General features: G+C 40.4%; 1 protein-coding gene across 1 annotated transcript in view; it reads left to right on the top strand.

Moving 5' to 3' along the window:
* The window catches only part of LOC128696498 (proto-oncogene vav), a gene marked incomplete at both ends in the record, with an annotated part of 56,451 nt that overhangs the window by 22,776 nt on the left and 11,384 nt on the right, over positions 1-22,291 (top strand). Inside the window, 1 exon segment of the mRNA XM_070081291.1 lies at positions 397-517. Coding sequence (XP_069937392.1) covers positions 397-517 — 121 coding nt within the window.

Consider the following 22,291-nt stretch of genomic DNA (forward strand, 5'->3'; position numbering starts at 1 on the left):
TTTATTGTAATCTAATTTTGCTAATGCAGGAATAAAACACTGTAATATAGAAGGTAAAAACTGTAGTTGTATAATGCATCCCCCACACTCAAACTTTTGGTTAAGTGGTTGAATAAGGTAAAAATAGAAAGGAAGAGATTGGAAGCAGGTAAATTTTGTTTATGGCAAATGTGGGTTGGCTTGCTTAATATATGCATGTATGATGCGATCATTTTAGAGTGTTATTCACTTATCTATGTTAGAAGTTTTATATATGGGTAATGAAAGAAAGAAAGATGGTATTTTAAATACATATTTGTAAGCACTTAGTAACCCAAGTACTTCTAGCATATGATTAGAGTGCCTGTTTTAACTTAGATGTGTTTGCAAATATTCATGTTTTATTCTGACGTGCAGTGGACCAGAAGGTGATCTCATGAACCAGAACATGAGGGCATTTGAAGAAGATGACGACCATCCATTCAAAGTCGAGAAAATATACGCAGAACTCAAACTCTGCATTCCACACCCTCGGCAGGTAGGTTGAAGGTAACATGAAGTATAAATAGGGCTTGGAAAATAGAGAGAGGAAAATATTAGGGAACAGCAAAAGACTGATGAACACTGGAAGAAACGAGAGCATCCTGAGTTCAAGTATTGACTAATGCATATGAGAGGATAATGTGGTTTTGAAAATGAGGAAATTCGAAGTTAAGAGGAATTTCACTTATAGTAACTAATAGCATGTACTTAATTTATTTCCATCTTGGTGTCAGATTATATAAAACTCAGCCCTCATCTTAATCATATTTACTTTCACAGTGTTCCAGATTAGTTCATAAAGATTAGATTATCACAGATGAAAAGGAACCTACAACTGAGAGTGTGAGAGAGAGTGTGAGTGAGTGTGAGTGAGTGAGAGTGTGAGTGAGTGTGAGTGAGTGTGAGTGAGTGTGAGTGAGTGAGTGAGAGTGAGTGTGAGTGAGTGTGAGTGAGTGTGAGTGTGAGTGAGTGTGAGTGAGTGTGAGTGTGAGTGAGTGTGAGTGAGTGTGAGTGAGTGTGAGTGAGTGAGTGTGAGTGTGAGTGAGTGTGAGTGAGTGTGAGTGAGTGAGTGTGAGTGAGTGTGAGTGAGTGTGAGTGAGTGTGAGTGAGTGTGAGTGAGTGTGAGTGAGTGTGAGTGAGTGTGAGTGTGAGTGTGAGTGAGTGAGAGTGAGAGAGTGTGAGTGAGAGAGTGTGAGTGAGTGTGAGTGAGTGAGTGAGAGTGTGAGTGAGAGTGTGAGAAAGAGTGTGAGTGTGTGTGAGAGAATGAGTGTGTGTGTGTGTGTGTGTGTGTGTGTGTGAGAGAGTTTGTGAGTGTGTGAGAGAGTGTGAGTGTGAGAGTGTGAGAAAAAAAGTGAGTGTGTGTGGTGAAAGAGAGAGTGTGAAAGAGAGAGTGTGAAAGAGAGAGTGTGAAAGAGAGAGTGTGAAAGAGAGAGTGTGAAAGAGAGAGTGTGAAAGAGAGAGTGTGAAAGAGAGAGTGTGAAAGAGAGAGTGTGAAAGAGAGAGTGTGAAAGAGAGAGCGTGAAAGAGAGAGCGTGAAAGAGAGAGCGTGAAAGAGAGAGCGTGAAAGAGAGAGCGTGAAAGAGAGAGCGTGAAAGAGAGAGCGTGAAAGAGAGAGCGTGAAAGAGAGAGCGTGAAAGAGAGAGCGTGAAAGAGTGAGTGTGTGTGCACGAGAGAGAGAGTGCGCGCGAGAGAGAGAGAGCGAGAGAGAGAGAGTGCGAGAGAGAGAGTGCGAGAGAGTGCGAGAGAGAGAGTGCGAGAGAGAGAGTGCGAGAGAGAGAGTGCGAGAGAGAGAGTGCGAGAGAGAGAGTGCGAGAGAGAGAGTGCGAGAGAGAGAGTGCGAGAGAGAGAGTGCGAGAGAGAGAGTGCAAGAGAGAGAGAGAGAGTGCGAGAGAGAGAGAGTGCGAGAGAGAGAGTGCGAGAGAGAGAGTGCGAGAGAGAGTGCGAGAGAGCGTGAGAGAGCGAGAGAGAGAGAGCGAGAGCGAGAGAGCGAGAGAGAGAGTGCGAGAGAGAGAGTGCGAGAGAGAGAGTGCGAGAGAGAGAGTGCGAGAGAGAGAGTGCGAGAGAGAGAGTGCGAGAGAGAGAGAGAGTGCAAGAGAGAGAGAGAGTGCAAGAGAGAGAGAGAGTGCAAGAGAGAGAGAGAGTGCAAGAGAGAGAGAGAGTGCAAGAGAGAGAGAGAGTGCAAGAGAGAGCGAGAGTGCAAGAGAGAGCAAGTGCGAGAGAGTGAGTGAGTGATGGCAGAGAGGAAACCTATATTATATGGAAGAGAAATGATGTAAGGCATTACAGAAAAGCAATTGAACCTAATTAATCAGAAATATTTGCAACTGACAGCCTTTCATGTTATAAATTTTTCTGTTGCATGAATAGTTTCCGTGAATTGTTCATTTTTCCCTGCAGCCTCATTAATTCAACATTTACAAATGTTGGAAATCTGGGAAAATAAAGTTTTTTTCATGAAGCTTTAAATACATGTGGGTCATTCAGCACACAGTGGTAGAAACTTGATCCTTCCTTCAGTGATCATATTCTGATCTCTGTCCAGTGAGGTTGTTGGTGACTAATACTTCATAGCTGCACCAAGGGTAAGAGAAACATACATTAGATATATTTTGGTCTCTGTATGATCTGAGAAAGATATCCCCATATTGCATAACCCTAATCCTCCTTGCTTCAGTGCACATGATTGCAATAGTGCAGAATGTGGAATAGATTGGTAGTACAGTTATATTAGTATTGAAGATTTGAAGGTAATCACAAAAGGCATTCACTTCACAAGTCATCATATGGAAGCTAATATCAAACTAATTCAAACCTTTCAAAAGAGATCAATATCCTAAAATGTATAAACACATTAAGCTTGAAGCTCCTTGGGAATTGCATCATCAACTTGTAAACATTGAAAGGGTGAAGGTAATCAGGTGTGACACTCAGAAATTATTGCATGAAAAACAGTATTTAAATTTTTTAAAATTTCTTCCAAAAAAGTAAATTGGGCCAAAATCAATCCAAACTTTTCTCTAAGTAAGATTGACCAGCTTTTAAGAAAGTAAGTAAGCTTTTGTAAATTCGGAGTATATAACATAAAATTTGAACTATGGTTTTGAGGGCACACAGATGTTGTCCTTTCTTCCAACTTGCCGGCCATATCCCACCGAGGTGGGGTGGTCCAAAAGGAAAAACGAAAGTCACACAGGTGTTATAAGCATTTAAAAGTACATAATTTGGTTATCCTAGCTTAAATCAACATTAAGTCGAAAACTGATTTATTTCTGATCAGAAGAGAGATTCTCCAGTTATTTCAAAGAAACTGATTTGATTAATAAAATTGGCACATTATAACTTAAACTAACATCAAGAAATTGCTTCCTGTGTGGAACACACATAAGCACTTTAAGCTTAATACTGACCAGAAGATACATTTTCCAGTTATTGAACAGAATCCAAGAATATTTGTACCTTCACGGCCTAAACTTGTGAAAATTTTCATCCATTTCATGCAGTACATTACCTATTGGAGATTGATACTGTTCGTATTTATTATACTGTGCTAAACCCATAGGGGTCATACAGTGCCTGTGGAGCTAGAAGCATTCAAATTTGATCCCAGCTTACTGAAGGATAAGTCTAATTCCTTGGATCAAGAGTCCCTTACCAGCATTAAGGCACAACAATGCAGTGAAAAATAATGCTATACCATTTTGAGAATAAAAGTGGCAAAATGGCATATTCACATTCCTTTAACAATACCAAACTTCCTCTAAGTAGAATTCATGAGTGATGAAAGGTTTGAAGCATAGGGCACCCATGCAAGCAAATAGTCCCCTGAATCTTTCCCAAGATTCATTACACCAAATTTGAAAATGTAATGCTAACTGAATAAGTGATTCTCAAGTAATAAATGAAAATTTGTGAGGAAGTCAACAAAATAGTGTTGAGAATGTTCTGAAAATAGGAAAAGCTCTCCTTGTTAAACTTTAAAATGCCATAAAAAGGGGAATTTAGATTTTTGCCAGTAATCTTGTCTCGTTTACATTTACAGTGGACCCTCCCTTTTTGTCATTAATCTGTTCCAGAGAGTCTGACAAAATGTGAAATTGATGAAAACTGAAACCATTTTTCCCTATAAGCAATAATGTAAATCCGATTAATCCGTTCCAGATTCCCAAAAGTATTAACAAAAAATAAATTTTTTTTAGAGATTAAATATAGATTTACATACAGAAAAACCTCTTCAAGGGGGGCTCCTTAGTGTGATGAAGAGGCTCTTGGTCTGAGGAATTAGACCTGTTGGTCTCCTTCCTCAGACTGAACCTAATTACCTCCCAATTCCCCCTTCTCTATCCCATCCTCCCCTTTTTCCTTTCCTCCTCCTCCTCCCCACCCCCTCCCTTTTGCCCTTCCTCTTTTTGGCCTTTGGGATTTTTCCACAAGCACACTAGTTCCTGGGTAGGGGAAAGGATACCGGGGTCCATACCATTCTGTTGAGGTTCTTGGCAGTGGTGTAGTTTACCGTGGAATCTGGATCGCCTGGGGATGCCCCAATCCCTCTCCAGTCTCCCGGGGGGTAGCTTTGGGTGTCTTTTGGGCGACTGGTGTATCTCTGGAGGCTGCCTTTCGGATTCCGCGGGTGGTGGCCAAAGGAGATATGCTTTGTGGCGGATATCTGGCCGCCCTCTCTTTTGTCCACCGAGGCAGCTCGGCAGATGTGAGGTTGCTATCCCGGATTGCTGGTTTACTGTCATAAAGGGTAGGGTATGGCACGGGTTCCATGCCGCATCTGCGCTACTTGCGGTGCTGAGATTCTCTTGGGTGCAGAGGGAGATTTCTGGCCCTTTCATTCCTCCTAGAAACTATCCCTTCCCAGTCCCCCCTTTTGTATTCTTTTTTTTTGTTTTTGTTTTCTTTCCCAGGCAATCTACCATCCTTCCTTAAGAACTTTTTAACTGACAGACATTTCCGTGTTTAGGGTAATAATGTGCTCTCCCCGGACTTTGTCCAAGGTGAAGGTGTCCCCCAGGGATGTGTTCTGAGCACAAAACTTTTTTTCCTTGCTATAAATGATTTGGCCTCTAGTCTTCCATCCAATATTTGGTCGTCACTCTGTTGATGACTTCGCTATTGCTTGTGCAGGCGCTGACTGTCACCTCATTACAGTTTCTCTCCAGCATGTGGTCGACCTTGTTTCTAATTGGGCCACCACGCATGGGTTTAAATTTTCCAGTACCAAAACTCACCAATTTACTTTCACTAGACGTTCTGTCATTTCCGATCATCCTTTGTACCTTTATGGCTCACATATCCCTAAACGTGATACAGTCAGGTTTCTAGGCCTTCACTTTGACCGTAGGTTATCCTGCAAACCTCACATTACTTCTCTGAAGGCAACTTGTCACAGCCGGCTGAACCTTCTTAAAACCCTTGCTCATCTTTCATGGGGAGCTGATCGTTGAACTCTCCTTCGCCTACATTCAGCCCTCATTTTATCGAAACTCGATTATGATGACCAGCTCTATTCGGCAGCCTCTCCTGCTACTCTCTCTAGCCTTAATTCCATCCATCATCAGGGAATACTTTTATGCCTTGGTGCTTTTTGCTCTTCCCCTGTTGAGAGCCTCTATGCAGAAGTGAATGTTCCATCCTTGTCCGATCTCCATGATGCCCATTGCCTTCGCTACTATGTACGCTCTCATGATCTCCGCAGTCCTTCCATTTATAGAATAGTCACCAATATTAGTAGACATTCTTTATTTGTTCGTCGCTCCTGTTTGCTCCGTCCCTTTTCTCTTCACCTACATTCGCTCTTGTCTTCCCTTCAATTGCCACCTTGATATGTTCATGTAGCATCTCAGTTTTCCCTACCCCCCCCTGGGAAGTTCCAGCTGTTCGAGTCAGTTCTTTCTCACTCCCTTGCTCAAAAGCCCAACTGCCTACGATAGCTTCCCGCTCTCTTTTTATTGACCACTTCCACTCTCATTCTCATGCCATCACAGTGTACACAGATGGCTCTAAGTCTTCTGACAGTGTCGGATTCGCAGCAGTGTTTCTGGACAGCGTTGTGCGAGGGCATTTACTGTCTTCAGCTAGCATTTTTACTGCTGAATTGTATGCCATTTTTGCAGCACTTATCCGTATTCCATCTTTGCCTGTATCATCATCTGTGGTTGTTTCAGACTCCCTTAGTGCTTTACAGGCTATACAAAAATTTGATGCACCTCACCCACTAGTTCTCCGTATCCAACTTTGGTTACGCCGTATCTCTACCAAACATAAAGATGTTTTTTGTTGGGTCCCTGGTCATTTTGATGTACAGGCAGACACTGCTGCACGGTCAGCAGTACATGACCTTCCAGTTTCATATAGACGTGTTCCATTCACGGACTATTTTGCTGTTATAGCTACCCACCTTCACACTCGTTGGCAACAACATTGGTCTGCTCTGCTCAATAACAAACTTTGTTCTATTAAACCGAGTATAGGTTACTGGCTGTCTTCTTGTCATCAGTGTGGAGGTTGGGAGACTACTCTCTCCCGCCTTCGCATTGGCCACACTCGTCTTACTCCTGGGTATCTCATGGAGAGGCGCCCTGCTCCTCTCTGTGAGAATTGTCAGGTTCCAGTATCGGTCAGCCACATTCTGTTAGACTGCCCACTTTATCAACGAGCACGCGGAATTTACCTCCAACGTAGTCTTCTCTCTGCTGCTCTCTCTCTACCTTCCCTTCTCGCTGATGGACCCACTTTTCATCCGGACTCTCTCATTGACTTTTTGACAACAACTGACTTACTCCACAAACTCTGATGATGATACCTTCAGCCCTTTCTACCTCAATCTCTTACTACCCTCTACCCCCGCACTATCCCCTGCCCCGCTGTTTTCTGTAATCTACTAATCATCCCTTCCCCCTTCTGCCGCCCGATACCCTCGCTTCTTTCCCTGCCCTGCAGCGCTGTATAGCCCTTGTGGTTTAGTGCTTCTTTTTTATTATAATAATAATAATACATACAGAAAAGAATGACAAATATATTATGAAGTATGTACTAATAACATGTATAAATGAACATTTAACATGACACTTACCTTTACTGAAGACTCTTGTTGGTGTATGGAAGACAGGGAGGAGGGGAGAGGGAGGACTTGTTTGGCTCGGGAATCCCCTTCCATAAAGACTTCAGGTACCAAGTCCTTATCCGGGGTTACTTCCCTTCTTTGTTTTTTAATGGCACTAGGACCAGCTTGAGTCACTGGACCCCTGTTGCACAAAATGTTGTTCCAGAGAGCTCTGTTTCTTGCATCTCTCTAAGATTTGCCTAAAATGGGACACAGCATTGCCATTGTACATGTTGCCAGAGAGCTCTGTTTCTTGCATCTCTCTAAGATTTGCCTAAAATGGGACACAGCATTGCCATTGTACATGTTGCCGACACGGCTTGCAACAGCTTTGTTAGGGTGATGTTCGTCCACATATGTTTGCACCCTACTCCACATTGCACAAATCTTCTTAATCTCTGAAGAAGGCACCTTCTTCCATCTCTCTTCCTCCTCATCTGAAGCAATTTCCTCAGCTGTGTTCTGTTGCTGTTGCAGATGAAGGTTTTGCAGCTCTTCAGTGGTCAGCTCTTCACTGTGGTCTTCCATCAACTCTTCCACATCCTGGCCACTCACATCCAACCCCATGGAATTGACCAGTGCCACAATAGATTCCACAACAGGTGTAGGGTCGACGGGGTCAGCCTTAAAACCTTCAAAATTCTTGTTGAGGACACATTCTGGCCACAATTTTCTCCAAGCAGAGTTCAAAGTCCTGGAAGTCACTCCCTGCCAAGCCTTATCTATAAGAGTTATGCAATTGAGGATATTGAAGTGATCCTTCCAGAACTCTCTTAGGGTCAATTCAGTGTCCAAGGTCACATCAAAGCACCTTTGAAACATTGCTATGGTGTAGAGTTTTTTGAAGTTTGAAATGATCTGCTGATCCATGGGCTGGATGAGAGGAGTGGTATTAGGGGGCAAGAACTTCACTGTGACAAAACTAAAGTCCTCACACAATTGGTCATCCAAATTCAGATGATGAGCAGTTTTTTTTCCAGGAGGTATTTCTTCACACTCTGGAGAAACACTTCATTGAACCAATTAAGGAAAATTCTCCTCATGACCCATGCCTTATTGTTAGCCTTCCACATCACACACAATTTACCCAGGTGACACTGCTTTTCTTGAAAACACGGATTTTGAGTGATACACCAGTAAAGGCTTCACTTTGAAATCCCCACTATAATTTCCACGGAACAAGAGAATTGGCCTGTCTTTCATAGGCTTGTGTCCTGGCAGTGCCTTTTTCTCCTGTGTAATGTAGGTCCTCTTTGGCATTTTCTTCCAAAAGAGGCCTGTTTCGTCACAATTGAACACTTGTTGGGGGACGAATCCTTCAGCCTCTATGTACTCCTTGAATTCATGCATGAATTTTTCAGCTGCATGTTTATCTAAACTTGCTGCCCCACCATGCTTTACAACACTGTGTATGCCACTACGCTTCTTGAATTTTTCGAATCGGCCTTTGCTGGTCTTAAATTCACTAACATCAGCACTCATTCCAGGCATTTTCTTTGAGATCGGCAGACAACTGCCTGGCCTTTTCACAAATTATCGACTGCACAGGACTATCTCCCGCGAATTGTTTCTCGTTGATCCACATCAACAACAATTTCTCAACATCTTCAAATGTTCGTGACCTCTGTATTGTTATTACTTTTACCCCTTTTGCTACATCAGCTTCCTTGATTTTGTTTTTCTTTTGCCACAATGGAGCTGATGGTTGATGCAGGCTTGGAGTACATCCTCACGATGTCAGCCACACACAAGCCACTTTCATATTTTCCAATGATTTCTTTCTTTAATTCTATCGTGTTTCTTACCTTTACCAAAGGGCTGGCACTAGCAGCTTTCTTTGGGCCCTTGGTGGATTATTTAGCAGTCACACCGAATAAACAAGTGCAAAAAACAATGAATTATTACGAAATGTTCCTATGACCTCGCAGGATAATGTTTACTCACCGAGAAATAAAGGGACACTACCTCAGAATGGGAGGTTTTGTATGTGCGTGGCACTCAGACAGGTACCGTACCATCGACGAGAACAGAGGAAAGTAACGAAAATTGAGCCAATATTTTTTATGAGAAAAGTCGGACATAATTGAAATTCACAAAAACAGAGCCCAATGAAAAGGGAGGGTCCACTGTAATTAAAATTATCTACTATCCTATAAGAAAAAACATTTGATTTTAATTTAAAAAAATTAATTGTGAGGAAATTGGCAAATTGGCATCCCCACAGCTCAATGCAATAATAGTCCCAATTAAGAGACACCAACATTTAATCTTTGAAGACAGTCGTCAGAAGAGGCATTCTCTAGTTATTACATGGAAAACAATTTACTTGATAAAATTTGCTTATTAATATTTACAAAGCTTGGTGATGAGCTTTATTTTAACCACCATCTGTGGTGAAAGTTTAATACCAATCAGAAAAGGCATTCTCCAGTCCAGTGGAACCTCAAATTTCGAACGTATCGCTTATCGAACTCTTCGAAAATCGACCGCTTTTTTTGAACCAACTTTGTCCCCATTATCCAACTCTCCCCTTTTTTCGAACCGCCGGGTACTAGACCTGTCTGCCAGCTCTGTTTGCGTCCCCGCGCAGGTGCCTTGAGCCAGTCTGACTTTGTTGATGGTTGAGTGAACACTAACCTGCAGTCTCGCAGTCTCATTCAAACATTTTATGATTAATTCATTGTGTTTAGTGCTTGTGGGACTGTGAAATAAATTACCATGGGCCCAAAGAAACTTGCTAGTGGTATGCCTGTGGTAAAGAAAGTGAGAAACACCCTAGATGTGAAGAAGGAAATAATACAGAAGTATGAGTGATGTGAAACTTGAGCTTGCCAGGATGTATGGGGAAAAACAAGTCGACCATTGCTTCTATCCTGGCAAAGAAAGAACAAATCAAGGAAGCTGATGTTGCGAAAGGTGTTAATATGTTAACCAAAAAAGACCACAGACAATCAATCAGGTTCAGAAGTTGTTGCTGGTGTGGATCAAGGATAGAGAGATGGCAGGTGATAGTGTTTCAGAGACGATTATTTGTGTAAAAGCAAGGAAGTTGCATGCCAATTCAAAGATTAAGGAGATTTGTGCCACGTGGAATGATGTCCAAATGTTTGTGGAGAAGTACCACCCTGAGCAAGCTGAAACAGGCCATCTTTGCAACAAGTTCAGTGAGAGAACTATGTCCCATTTTAGGGAAATCTTAACCCTTTGACTGTCACAAGCCCCTTTTTGAAACTGTCATTCTGTCGCAAAATTTTTTGAAAAAAAAAAAAAAAATAAATGATAGAGATTCTTTTCCCAATGGTAATGACACCAAAAGTACGAAATTTGGTCGAAAACTCACGGAATTACGCTCCTGCGAAGTTAGCGGTCTCGGCGACATATGCATCGGCGGTTTCGCCGACTTTGAGCCCTGTTTTTGACCAGTTCCGTTGTTCCAATTGACCCAACTCATAGCTATTTCTTTAGAATTCCATTTTTTCTATCAGTTGAGTACAAGAAACCACCCATTTACCGATTTGAACTACCCAATAAAGTGGTCAGAAATTGGGAATTTGGCCAATTTTGCATCTTAAAGAAGATGCCAATTTCAAAATAGTGTCCAAAATAAACAGTGTAGACATTCTTGGCACTAAAATAACATATCCTCTGTTCATTAGTCACGTCTCAAGGCCCCTCTTATATTACTATTGCTTTCTATTTTGATTTTTTATTCATACAAAAAATACAAAATTTACTGTTACACAGACTACTGCATTATTGTAAAAATGGTATAAATAATATCCATGTACTACTGAAAGAATGTTAGTCCCCAGTTGACGTGTATTGGATGTGTGGTGTGATTTGCTTACTCCTGAACATTGGTAAAAATCGAACATTTCCGCTAAATTTCAAGGTCGTTTTCATCATGAAACTAATCAAAATCATCTTTATTTCTGTAAAATGTTTTCCATTTTATCAGGCGAGACCATGAAAGCAAGAATACAACGATAAATACTATACGAAAATACACCTCAAAGTCGGCGTTTTAATCCAAAAAAACTGTCAGTTTTTTTCCTCATGCACTGCGTACTGCAGGATTTTTTTATGTGGTGCACACTGACCACACAGACCCATTCTCTTACATGTGGACCTACCAGCTTTCTCCTGCTTGATTTGAAGCCGCTAGAATTTACACGTTTAAATACGTCCAAAACAGTGGCGCATAAGACATATATATATGACCAAAACAGTCAAAGGATTAAAGAGGTGCCAGAAACAGATGACTGTGGACAGTTATTTTGTGAGCCAGGGGTCCAGTGACTCAAGCTGATCCTAGTGGCATTAAAAGACAGAGAAGGGAAGTAACCCCAGAGAGGGCTTGATACCTAAAGTCCTTATGGAGGGGGATTCCCCTTCCAAACACTAACCCCAACTCCCTCTCTCCTCCTCCCTATCTTCCAGATGCCATCACCAATCTTCAATAAAGGTTTATTTAAACGTTTTAAATGTTTATTTAAATTTAGAAGTACATAATTGTACACTTTGTTGTGCGTGAGCGTGTTCGATAGGAGTGAAGGGAGACGAATGGTATTTGGGACCTGACGAGCTGTTGGAGTTTGAGCAGGGTAATATTTAGTGAAGGGATTCAGGGAAACCGGTTATTTTTATATAGCCGGACTTGAGTCCTGGAAATGGGAAGTACAATGCCTGCACTCTAAAGGAGGGGTTTGGGATATTGGCAGTTTGGAGGGATATGTTATGTATCTTTATACTTATATGCTTCTAAACTGTTGTATTCAAAAACAGTGATTATGTGTGAGTGAGGTGAAAGTGTTGAATGATGAAAGTATTTTTCTTTTTGGGGATTTTCTTTCTTTGTGGGTCATCCTGCCTCGGTGGGAGACAGCCGACTTGTAAAAAAAAAAAGAATGTAGAACTATAATTAATCTATAAAATGTATTTTTTTGTGAATATTTTTGGGTTTCTGGAACGGATTAATTGTATTTCCATTATTTCTTATGGGAAATATTGCTTCGCTTTTCAAACTTTTCGAATTAGTACTGGCTTCTGGATCGGATTATGTTCCAAAATTGAGGTTCCACTGTAATTAATCCGATTCGAATAATTCCAAGTTTTTTTTAACATTTTTGGTAAAATTTCAAGTCTGCTCCTATTCAGACTAAGCTTATGGGGTATCATCTTCCTTTTATGATTCATCATCATAGATATTTTTAACTTGAGGAAAAGAAGCATTCTTTAGTTACTGAACAAATAAATCAAGAAGCAGCATTATTTAGTTAATGAATAAAAATAATTTTTAACCACTTTCCGAGGCAGGATAATCTAACAAAGAAGAAAATTATTTCACTCTCATTCATTGTCACTGTCCTGCCAGGATGGCACTGACATTACAGTTCAGATAGCCCTCAAAATTGTGACATCCCCACCTCTCCTTCAGAGTGTAGGCACTGTGCACTCCCTATCTCTAGGACTTGAATGCAGCTAATCGGTTTCCCTTCAAAAATGTTACCTTGCTCACACTCGAACAGCAGATCATAAAATCCACTTGTCTTCACTCACTCATGTCTAAGATGCTCACACAAGCCTGTTGGATGTCCTAGCCCCTAGCAGAAATGATTATCACTATTCAGTAAAATAAATAAAGACTTATGCCACCCAATAGCAGCTTGGGACATGTGTTAATGAAACCTCACTGGTAGTGAAAATTTGAAGACAATCAGACGAGTCAGTCTCTTGTTATGGCACAGATTCCATTGATTATAAGATCAGCAGCAACAGCCTAGTTGACCAGGCAAGCACCAGACAAGGCTGGACTCTGGGAGTAGAAAAACTTTTGCAACTCATTAAAGGTATATCAGAGGTAACAAATTTGCTGGCATACAAACAAGACTTAATGGACACTATCTTAGCAATAAGATGCATCAGCTCTTAACCTAACTGAGTATGGTGTACTGATACACAATTTTTCCAGCCTTCAAATACGTCACCTGTCAATATTTTTGACTTCAGCACAACTCTTTGGGTCTTCTACAACCTCTACGTGACTTTGAAAAAAAAATTAAGGCCAAGCAGGTCCACACAGTGCATCTTGGTTAACTACATAGGTAATGACTGATGTACTAGTACACCTAACTAGCACTAAATAACACAGGTAAACAAAAAAAATGACTTGTTCCACTACCAGCTTGTTTGCCAGCAAACATGGTATGGAACTGGCAGAAAGATGCTTTATTCACTCCAAATTTATTAAAATTTCATGCTGTATGACCCTGGTGGATTTAGTGCTTAGTTTTGATTATAATAATAATTACAATTTTATAATAGCAGTGGAATTCCACCACAAAGCATGATAAGAGGGATATAACAATATTGACAGCTATACACAGGCATGAAATGAAACAAACTGGAAGGGTGAACAGACATACAGAACCTATTGAAGAACCACCTGCAGTTATTGGTTATGTAAACACTGTGTTTAGTTGAAAAATCAGATATGCATCATGCTTATTGGAACAGTTGATTGTCAGTAAACAAGTTTCAGGTACTACATGAAATTGTTTTTTCATCTCAGATGTGGTGGTACTAAATGCTTAAAATTTGTTCCAAGTGAAAGCTGGAAGAGAGCCAAAATTCAGCAAGTTCTATTTATCTGTCATAAGACAGATAATAGAAACTTACCAGGGATATAATACAAATGATAAGAGTTGATTGTGAGTGTTTTGAATGGAAAGAAGCTGGATGTCCTAGCTCAAAATAAAACAAAGCTGAAGGGTTAGGAGTGTCTCATTGATGAGAAATTAATGGGATTAGGTCAGGTGTATCTGAGAGAATTACAGCTAAGGAAGGAGTAGTGGTAATGCTGAATATGGTAATGTATAAATTCAAGGATTATGTGGATTTAAATAAGGATGGGATGCAAAAATTATTAGGGTAAGTCAGCCCGAAATGCCTCAGCATGATAGTGGCTTTTTGTTTTTTTGTTTTTTTTTTCAACAAACCGGCCATATCCCACCAAGGCAGGGTGGCCCAAAAAGAAAAACGAAAGTTTCTCTTTTTAAATTTAGTAATTTATATGGGAGAAGGGGTTACTAGCCCCTTGCTCCCGGCATTTTAGTCGCCTCTTACAACACGCATGGCTTACGGAGGAAAATTCTGTTCCACTTCCCCATGGAGATAAGAGGAAATAAACAAGAACAAGAACTAGAAAGAAAATAGAAGAAAACCCAGAGGGATGTGTATATATACATATATATGCTTGTACATGTATGTGTAGTGTGACCTAAGTGTAAGTAGAAGTAGCAAGACGTACCTGAAATCTTGCATGTTTATGAGACAGAAAAAAGGACACCAGCAATCCTACCATCATGTAAAACAATTACAGGCTTTCGTTTTACACTCACTTGGTAGGACGGTAGTACCTCCCTGGGCGGTTGCTGTCTACCAACCTACTACCTTTCTTTGTACCAATCAAATTATGAAATGTGAACATGCATTGTAACCTTTGCAAAGAAATAAACTTTTGTTTTGTTTGTTATGTTAAGTGTTTATGCACCTGGGGAAGAGAGGAGTGTAGAATGTTTAGAGAGTTATGAACCAAGTGAGAAAGTAATTGTTGTGGGAGACTTTAATGCAAAAGTGGGAGAAAGTGTTGTAGAAGGCATAGTAAGTAAGTTTTGGGTGCTAGGGTTAGTGATAATAGGGGCCCTTTAATTGAGCTTTGTATAGAAAGGTGTAACTGTTATTCATGATGGTAGGATTGCTGGTGTCTTTTTCTGTCTCATAAACACGATAGATAACAGGGATATCTTGCTACTCCTACTTGCACTTTGGTCACACTTCACAGACACGCACATGCATATATATATATATACATACATCTAGGTTTTTCTCCTTTTTCTAAATAGCTCTTGTTGTTCTTTATTTCTTCTATTGTCCATGGGGAAGTGGAAAAGAATCTTTCCTCCGTAAGCCATGCGTGTCGCATGAGGCGACTAAAATGCCGGGAGCAATGGGCTAATAACCCCTTTTCCTGTAAACATTTACTAAAAAAGAGAAGAAGGAAAACTTTATAAAACTGGGATGCTTGAATGTGCATGGATGTAGTGCAGATGACAAGAAACGGATGATTGCTGATGTTATGAATGAAAAGGAGTTGGATCTCCTGGCCCTAAGTGAAACAAAGCTGAAGGGGGTAGGGGAGTTTCGGTGGGGGGAAATAAATGGGATTAAATCTGGAGTATCTGAGAGAGTTAGAGCTAAGGAAGGGGTAGCAATAATGTTGAAGGATCAGTTATGGAAGGAGAAAAGAATATGAATGTGTAAATTTAAGGATTATGTGGATTAAAGTAAAGGTTGGATGCGACAAGTGGGTCATAATAAGCGTGTATACATCTGCAACTTTTAAATGTTAAGGAAGAAACATAGGCAGTAATTTCATGCACTGGTCAGGGAGGTATACCATCTTTTAGGAGTGATGAAGAGCAGAATGTAAGTGTGGGGGAGGTACGTGAGGCATTACGTAAAATGAAAGGGGGTAAAGCAGCTGGAACTGATGGGATCATGACAGAAATGTTAAAAGCAGGGGGGATATAGTGTTGGAGTGGTTGGTACTTTTGTTTAATAAATGTATGAAAGAGGGGAAGGTACCTAGGGATTGGCGGAGAGCATGTATAGTCCCTTTATATAAAGGGAAAGGGGACAAAAGAGACTGTAAAAATTATAGAGGAATAAGTTTACTGAGTATACCAGGAAAAGTGTACGGTAGGGTTATAATTGAAAGAATTAGAGGTAAGACAGAATGTAGGATTGCGGATGAGCAAGGAGGTTTCAGAGTGGGTTGGGGATGTGTAGATCAAGTGTTTACATTGAAGCATATATGTGAACAGTATTTAGATAAAGGTAGGGAAGTTTTTATTGCATTTATGGATTTAGAAAAGGCATATGATAATGTTGAATGATCAGTTATGGAAGGAGAAAAGAGAGTATGAATGTGTAAATTCAAGAATTATGTGGATTAAAGTAAAGGTTGGATGCGAGAAGTGGGTCATAATAAGCGTGTATGCACCTGGAGAAGAGAGGAATGCAGAGGAGAGAGAGAGATTTTGGGAGATGTTAAGTGAATGTATAGGAGCCTTTGAACCAAGTGAGAGAGTAATTGTGGTAGGGGACCTGAATGCTAAAGTAGGAGAAACTTTTAGAGAGGGTGTGGTAGGTAAGTTTGGGGTGCCAGGTGTAAATGATAATGGGAGCCCTTTGATTGAACTTTGTATAGAAAGGGGTTTAGTTATAGGTAATACATATTTTAAGAAAAAGAGGATAAATAAGTATACAAGATATGATGTTGGGCGAAATGACAGTAGTTTGTTGGATTACGTATTGGTAGATAAAAGACTGTTGAGTAGACTTAAGGATGTACATGTATATAGAGGGGCCACAGATATATCAGATCACTTTTTAGTTGTAGCTACACTGAGAGTAAAAGGTAGATGGGATACAAGGAGAATAGAAGCATCAGGGAAGAGAGAGGTGAAGGTTTATAAACTAAAAGAGGAGGCAGTTAGGGTAAGATAAACAGTTATTGGAGGATAGATGGGCTAACAAGAGCATAGGCAATGGGGTCGAAGAGGTATGGGGTAAGTTTAAAAATGTAGTGTTAGAGTGTTCAGCAGAAGTTTGTGTTTACAGGAAAGTGGATGAGGGAGGGAAGAGGAGCGATTGGTGGAATGATGATGTGAAGAGAGTACTAAGGGAGAAAAAGTTAGCATATGAGAAGTTTTTACAAAGTAGAAGTGATGCAAGGAGGGAAGAGTATATGGAGAAAAAGAGAGAGGTTAAGAGAGTGGTGAAGCAATGTAAAAAGAGAGCAAATGAGAGAGTGGGTGAGATGTTATCAACAAATTTTGTTGAAAATAAGAAAAAGTTTTGGAGTGAGATTAACAAGTTAAGAAAGCCTAGAGAACAAATGGATTTGTCAGTTAAAATTAGGAGAGGAGAGTTATTAAATGGAGAGTTAGAGGTATTGGGAAGATGGAGGGAATATTTTGAGGAATTGTTAAATGTTGATGAAGATAGGGAAGCTGTGATTTCATGTGTAGGGCAAGGAGGAATAACATCTTTTAGGAGTGAAGAAGAGCCAGTTGTGAGTGTGGGGGAAGTTCGTGAGGCAGTAGGTAAAATGAAAGGGGGTAAGGCAGCCGGGATTGATGGGATAAAGATAGAAATGTTAAAAGCAGGTGGGGATATAGTTTTGGAGTGGTTGGTGCAATTATTTAATAAATGTATGGAAGAGGGTAAGGTACCTAGGGATTGGCAGAGAGCATGCATAGTTCCTTTGTATAAAGGCAAAGGGGACAAAAGAGAGTGTAAAAATTATAGGGGGACTTAGGAGTGAACTTAGGAGTCTGTGGAGACAAAGAACTTTGTCCTTGGAGGCAAAGAGGGGAATGTATGAGAGTATAGTTTTACCAACGCTCTTATATGGGTGTGAAGTTGTTAGGTAAGACACTTATGCAACAGTTAGGTATCTTTATTTCAAAACGTTTCGCCTACACAGTAGGCTTCTTCAGTCGAGTACAGAAAAGTTGATAGAAGCAGAAGAGACTTGAAGGCGATGTAATCAGTCCACCCTTGAAGTTTTGAGGTGGTCAATCCCTCAGTCTGGAGAAGAGTATTGTTCCATAGTCTGAAACAATATGGAGTTGAAGTGATAGGATGGAGCCTTATATAGCACCAGGTGGTGAGACATAGGTCACTAGTAGAGGTAAGAACGTAGACTTTGGGAGGTCAGGTCCCTCTCAAATCCAGCCATTCTCACTAGTAGAGGTTGTCGAAGTCGATTTCAGGTCTGTACCAAGATACCCGTGTGTTGCAGTGTCTGACAGAGTGAACATTAAAATGGTATAAAATACCGACAGGTTGTTAGGTAAGACACATATGCAACAGTTTCAGACTATGGAACAATACTCTTCTCCAGACTGAGGGACTGACCACCTCAAAACTTCAAGGGTGATGGACTAATTACATCGCCTTCAAGTCTCTTCTGCTTCTATCAACTTTTCTGTACTCGTCTGAAGAAACCTACTGTGTAGGCAAAACGTTTCAAAATAAAGATACCTAACAACCTGTCGGTATTTTGTACCATTTTAATGTTCACTCTGTCAGACACTGTAACACAAGGGTATCTTGGTACAGACCTGAAATCAACTTTGACAACCTCTACTAGTGAGAATGGCTGGATTTGAGAGGGACCTGACCTCCCAACGTCTATGTTCTTACCTCTACTAGTGACCTACGTCTCACCTCCTGGCGCTATATAAGGCTCCATCCTATCACTTCAACTCCATATTGTTTCAGACTTTGGAACAATACTCTTCTCCAGACTGAGGGACTGACTACCTCAAAACTTCAAGGGTGATGGACTGATTACATCGCCTTCAAGTCTCTTCTGCTTCTATTAACTTTTCTGTACTCGACTGAAGAAGCCTACTGTGTAGGCGAAACGTTTCAAAATAAAGATACCTAACTGTTGCACATGTGTCTTACCTAACAACCTGTCGGTATTTTATACCATTTTAATGTTCATGGGTGTGAAGCATGGGTGATGAATGTTGCAGCGAGGAGAAGGCTGGAGGCAGTGGAGATGTCATGTCTGAGGGCAATGTGTGGTGTGAATATAATGCAGAAAATTCGTAGTTTGGAAGTTAGGAGGAGGTGCGGGATTACCAAAACTGTTGTCCAGAGGGCTGAGGAAGGGTTGTTGAGGTGGTTCGGACATGTAGAGAGAATGGAGCGAAACAGAATGACTTCAAGAGTTTATCAGTCTGTAGTGGAAGGAAGGCGGGGTAGGGGGTCGGCCTAGGAAAGCTTGGAGGGACGGGGTAAAGGAGGTTTTGTGTGCGAGGGGCTTGGACTTCCAGCAGGCATGCGTGAGTGTGTTTGATAGGAGTGAATGGAGACAAATGGTTTTTAATACTTGACGTGCTGCTGGAGTGTGAGCAAAGTAACATTTATGAAGGGATTCAGGGAAACCAGCAGGCCGGACTTGAGTCCTGGAGAGGGGAAATACAGTGCCTGAACTCTGAAGGAGGGGTGTTAATGTTGCAGTTTAAAAACTGTAGTTAAAGCACCCTTCTGGCAAGACAGTGATGGAGTGAATGATGGTGAAAGTTTTTCTTTTTTGGGCCACCCTGCCTTGGTGGGAATCGGCCAGTGTGCTAATAAAATAAAAAATTATAAGATATAGGGCGTAATGGCAACAGTTGGTTAGATTATGTATTAGTAGATAAAAAGTTGATGGGTAGACTTCTGGATGTACATGTTTTTAGAGGATCAACTGGTATATCATCTAATTGTAGCTACAGAATAACAGGTAGATGGGGTATAAGAAGGTTATTAATGAGTAAGAGAAGTGAAAGTTTATAAAGGGGGTAGTTAGGGTAACATATAAGGAAGTCTTGTGAGAAAGATGGGCTAATGAGAGTACAGCCTCTCCTCAGCAATGTGCTCGTTTACTGACCACTCGAACTTATGACCAGCTCTCCAACCAGTGTGCAAACCTAAGTAATGTATATTAGAGCTGATTTCCTTTTTTCTGTTTATTACAGTATACAGTACACTACTGTATAAACATTTAAAAATACACTAAAAATGTTATAAATAGTGCAAAGGTGACGTTAAAAATATCTAAAGATGGTTGACACAAACCCACTACCAGTATAGTATGCTGCTCTCTTAATGATCAATTCACTTAGACCTACTCTTAGGAATGGAACCCTGTCATTAAGTAAGGAGAGGCTGTAAAGGTAATGTCAGAAAGGTATGGGGTAGATCTAAGAATGCAGTGTTAGTGTGCAACAGATGTTTGTGGATATAAGAAAGTGTGTGCAAGAGGGAAGAGGAATGATGGATAGAATGATAAGGTAGAGAGAGTGGTAAGGGAGAAAAAGCTAGAATATGAAAGGTATTTTTACAAAACAGAAGTGATATAAGGAGGGTGGAGTATATGGAGAGTAAAAGAGAGGTTAAGAGTAGTGAGGAAGTGTAAAATGAGAGCAAAGGAGAGTTGGGGGTGAGGTTTTTGTAAACAAATTTTGCTAAAAATAAATAGTTTTGAAGTGGGATTAATAAATTGAGAAAACCTAGGGAATGAATGGATTTAAAAGTTAAAAACAAAAGAGGGGAATTATTTGATGGGAAGGTGAAATTATTGGAAAGATGGAAGGAATATTTTGACTGTTAAATGTTGATGAGAGGGAAGCTGTGATTTCATACATTGGGCAGGGAGGTATAACATCTTTTAGGATTGAGGAAGAGCCAGATGTGAGCATGGGGAGGTCCGTGAGGCAGTAGATAGTGACAGCTGGGATTGATAAGATTAAGACAAATGTTAAAAGCAGATGGGATTAAATTTTGGTATGGTGGGTGTATTTTCTCGATAAATCTATGAAAGGAGGAAGATACATAGGGATGAGTAGAGCGCGTGCATAGTTCCTTTGTATAAAGGAAAAGGGGATAAAATAAAATGTAAGAATTATAGGGGAATAAGTCAGTTGAGTATACCAGGGAAAAAGTATGTGGTAGAGCTATTATTGAAAGTCTTAACCCTTTGACTATCGAGGTCGTATATATACGTCTTACGAGGTACCGTGTTTGACGTATATATACTCATAATAAGTGTTCGCAATAAAGCTAATAGAATCCTTGGCTTCATATCAAGAAGCATAAATAATAGGAGTCCTCAGGTTGTTCTTCAACTCTATACATCCTTGGTTAGGCCTCATTTAGTTTATGCTGCACAGTTTTGGTCACTGTATTACAGAATGGATATAAATGCTCTGGAAAATGTACAAAGGAGGATGACAAAGTTGATCCCATGTATCAGAAACCTCCCCTATGAGGATAGACTAAGGGCCCTGAGTCTTCACTCGCTAGAAAGACGTAGAATTAGGGGGGGATATGATTGAGGTGTATAAATGGAAGACAGGAATAAATAAAGGGAATGTAAATAGTGTGCTGAAAATATCTAGCCTAGACAGGAATCTCAGCAATGGTTTTAAGATGGAAAAATTCAGATTCAGGAAGGATATAGGAAAGTACTGGTTTGGTAATAGAGTTGTGGATGAGTGGAACAAACTCCCAAGTACAGTTATAGAGGCCAGAATGTTGTGTAGCTTTAAAAATAGGTTGGATAAATACATGAGTGGGTGTGGGTGGGTGTGAGTTGGACCTGATTAGCTTGTGCTACCAGGTCGGTTGCCGCGTTCCTCCCTTAAGTCAGTGTGACCTGACCTGACTAGGTTGGGTGCATTGGCTTAAGCTGGTAGGAGACTTGGACCTGCCTCGCATGGGCCAGTAGGCCTGCTGCAGTGTTCCTTCGTTCTTATGTTCTTATAAATTCTAGCGGCTTCAAATCAAGCAGGAGAAAGCTGGTAGGCCCACATGTGAGAGAATGGGTCTGTGTGGTCAGTGTGCACCATATAAAAAAAATCCTGGAGCATGCAGTGCATAATGAGGGAAAAAAACTCCAACCTTTTTTCTTTTTTTTTTTTTTTTTTTTAATTAAAATGCCGACTTTGTGGTCTATTTTCGTATAGTATTTATGGTTGTATTCTCGTTTTCTTGGTCTCATTTGATAGAATGGTAAACATATTATAGAATAAGAGGTGATTTTGATTGATTTTACTAAAAAAGAACCTGGAAATGGACCTCAAAGTAGGGAAAATGTTTGATTTTTGCCGATGTTCAGAAGTAAACAAATGATGTCATTGTCCAATAAATGCCCAACTAGCCATTCTGATATGCAGTCATGAATGGGTTGATGTTATTTATACAATTATTACAGTATTGCAGTAGTCTGCATAGCAGTAAATCTTCTAATTTTTGTTTGAATAAAAATTCAAAATAGAAAGCAAGAGTAATATCAGAGTGGCTTGGAGACGTGACTGATGTTGTTTTAGAGCCAGGAATGTCTGCATTGTTCATTCTGGACCTTATTTTGAAATTGTCATATTTTTTAATTTTTGTGAAATTGGCCAAATTGCAAATTTCTGACCACGTTATTGGGTAGTTGAAATTGGTAAATGGGCAGTTTCTTGTACTCAGTCGATAGAAAAAATGGAGTTCTAAAGAAATAGCTATGAGTTTGATCGACTGGAGCAATGGTAT

Source organism: Cherax quadricarinatus, unplaced genomic scaffold, assembly GCF_038502225.1.
Source record: "Cherax quadricarinatus isolate ZL_2023a unplaced genomic scaffold, ASM3850222v1 Contig2228, whole genome shotgun sequence".
Lineage (NCBI taxonomy): Eukaryota > Metazoa > Arthropoda > Malacostraca > Decapoda > Parastacidae > Cherax > Cherax quadricarinatus.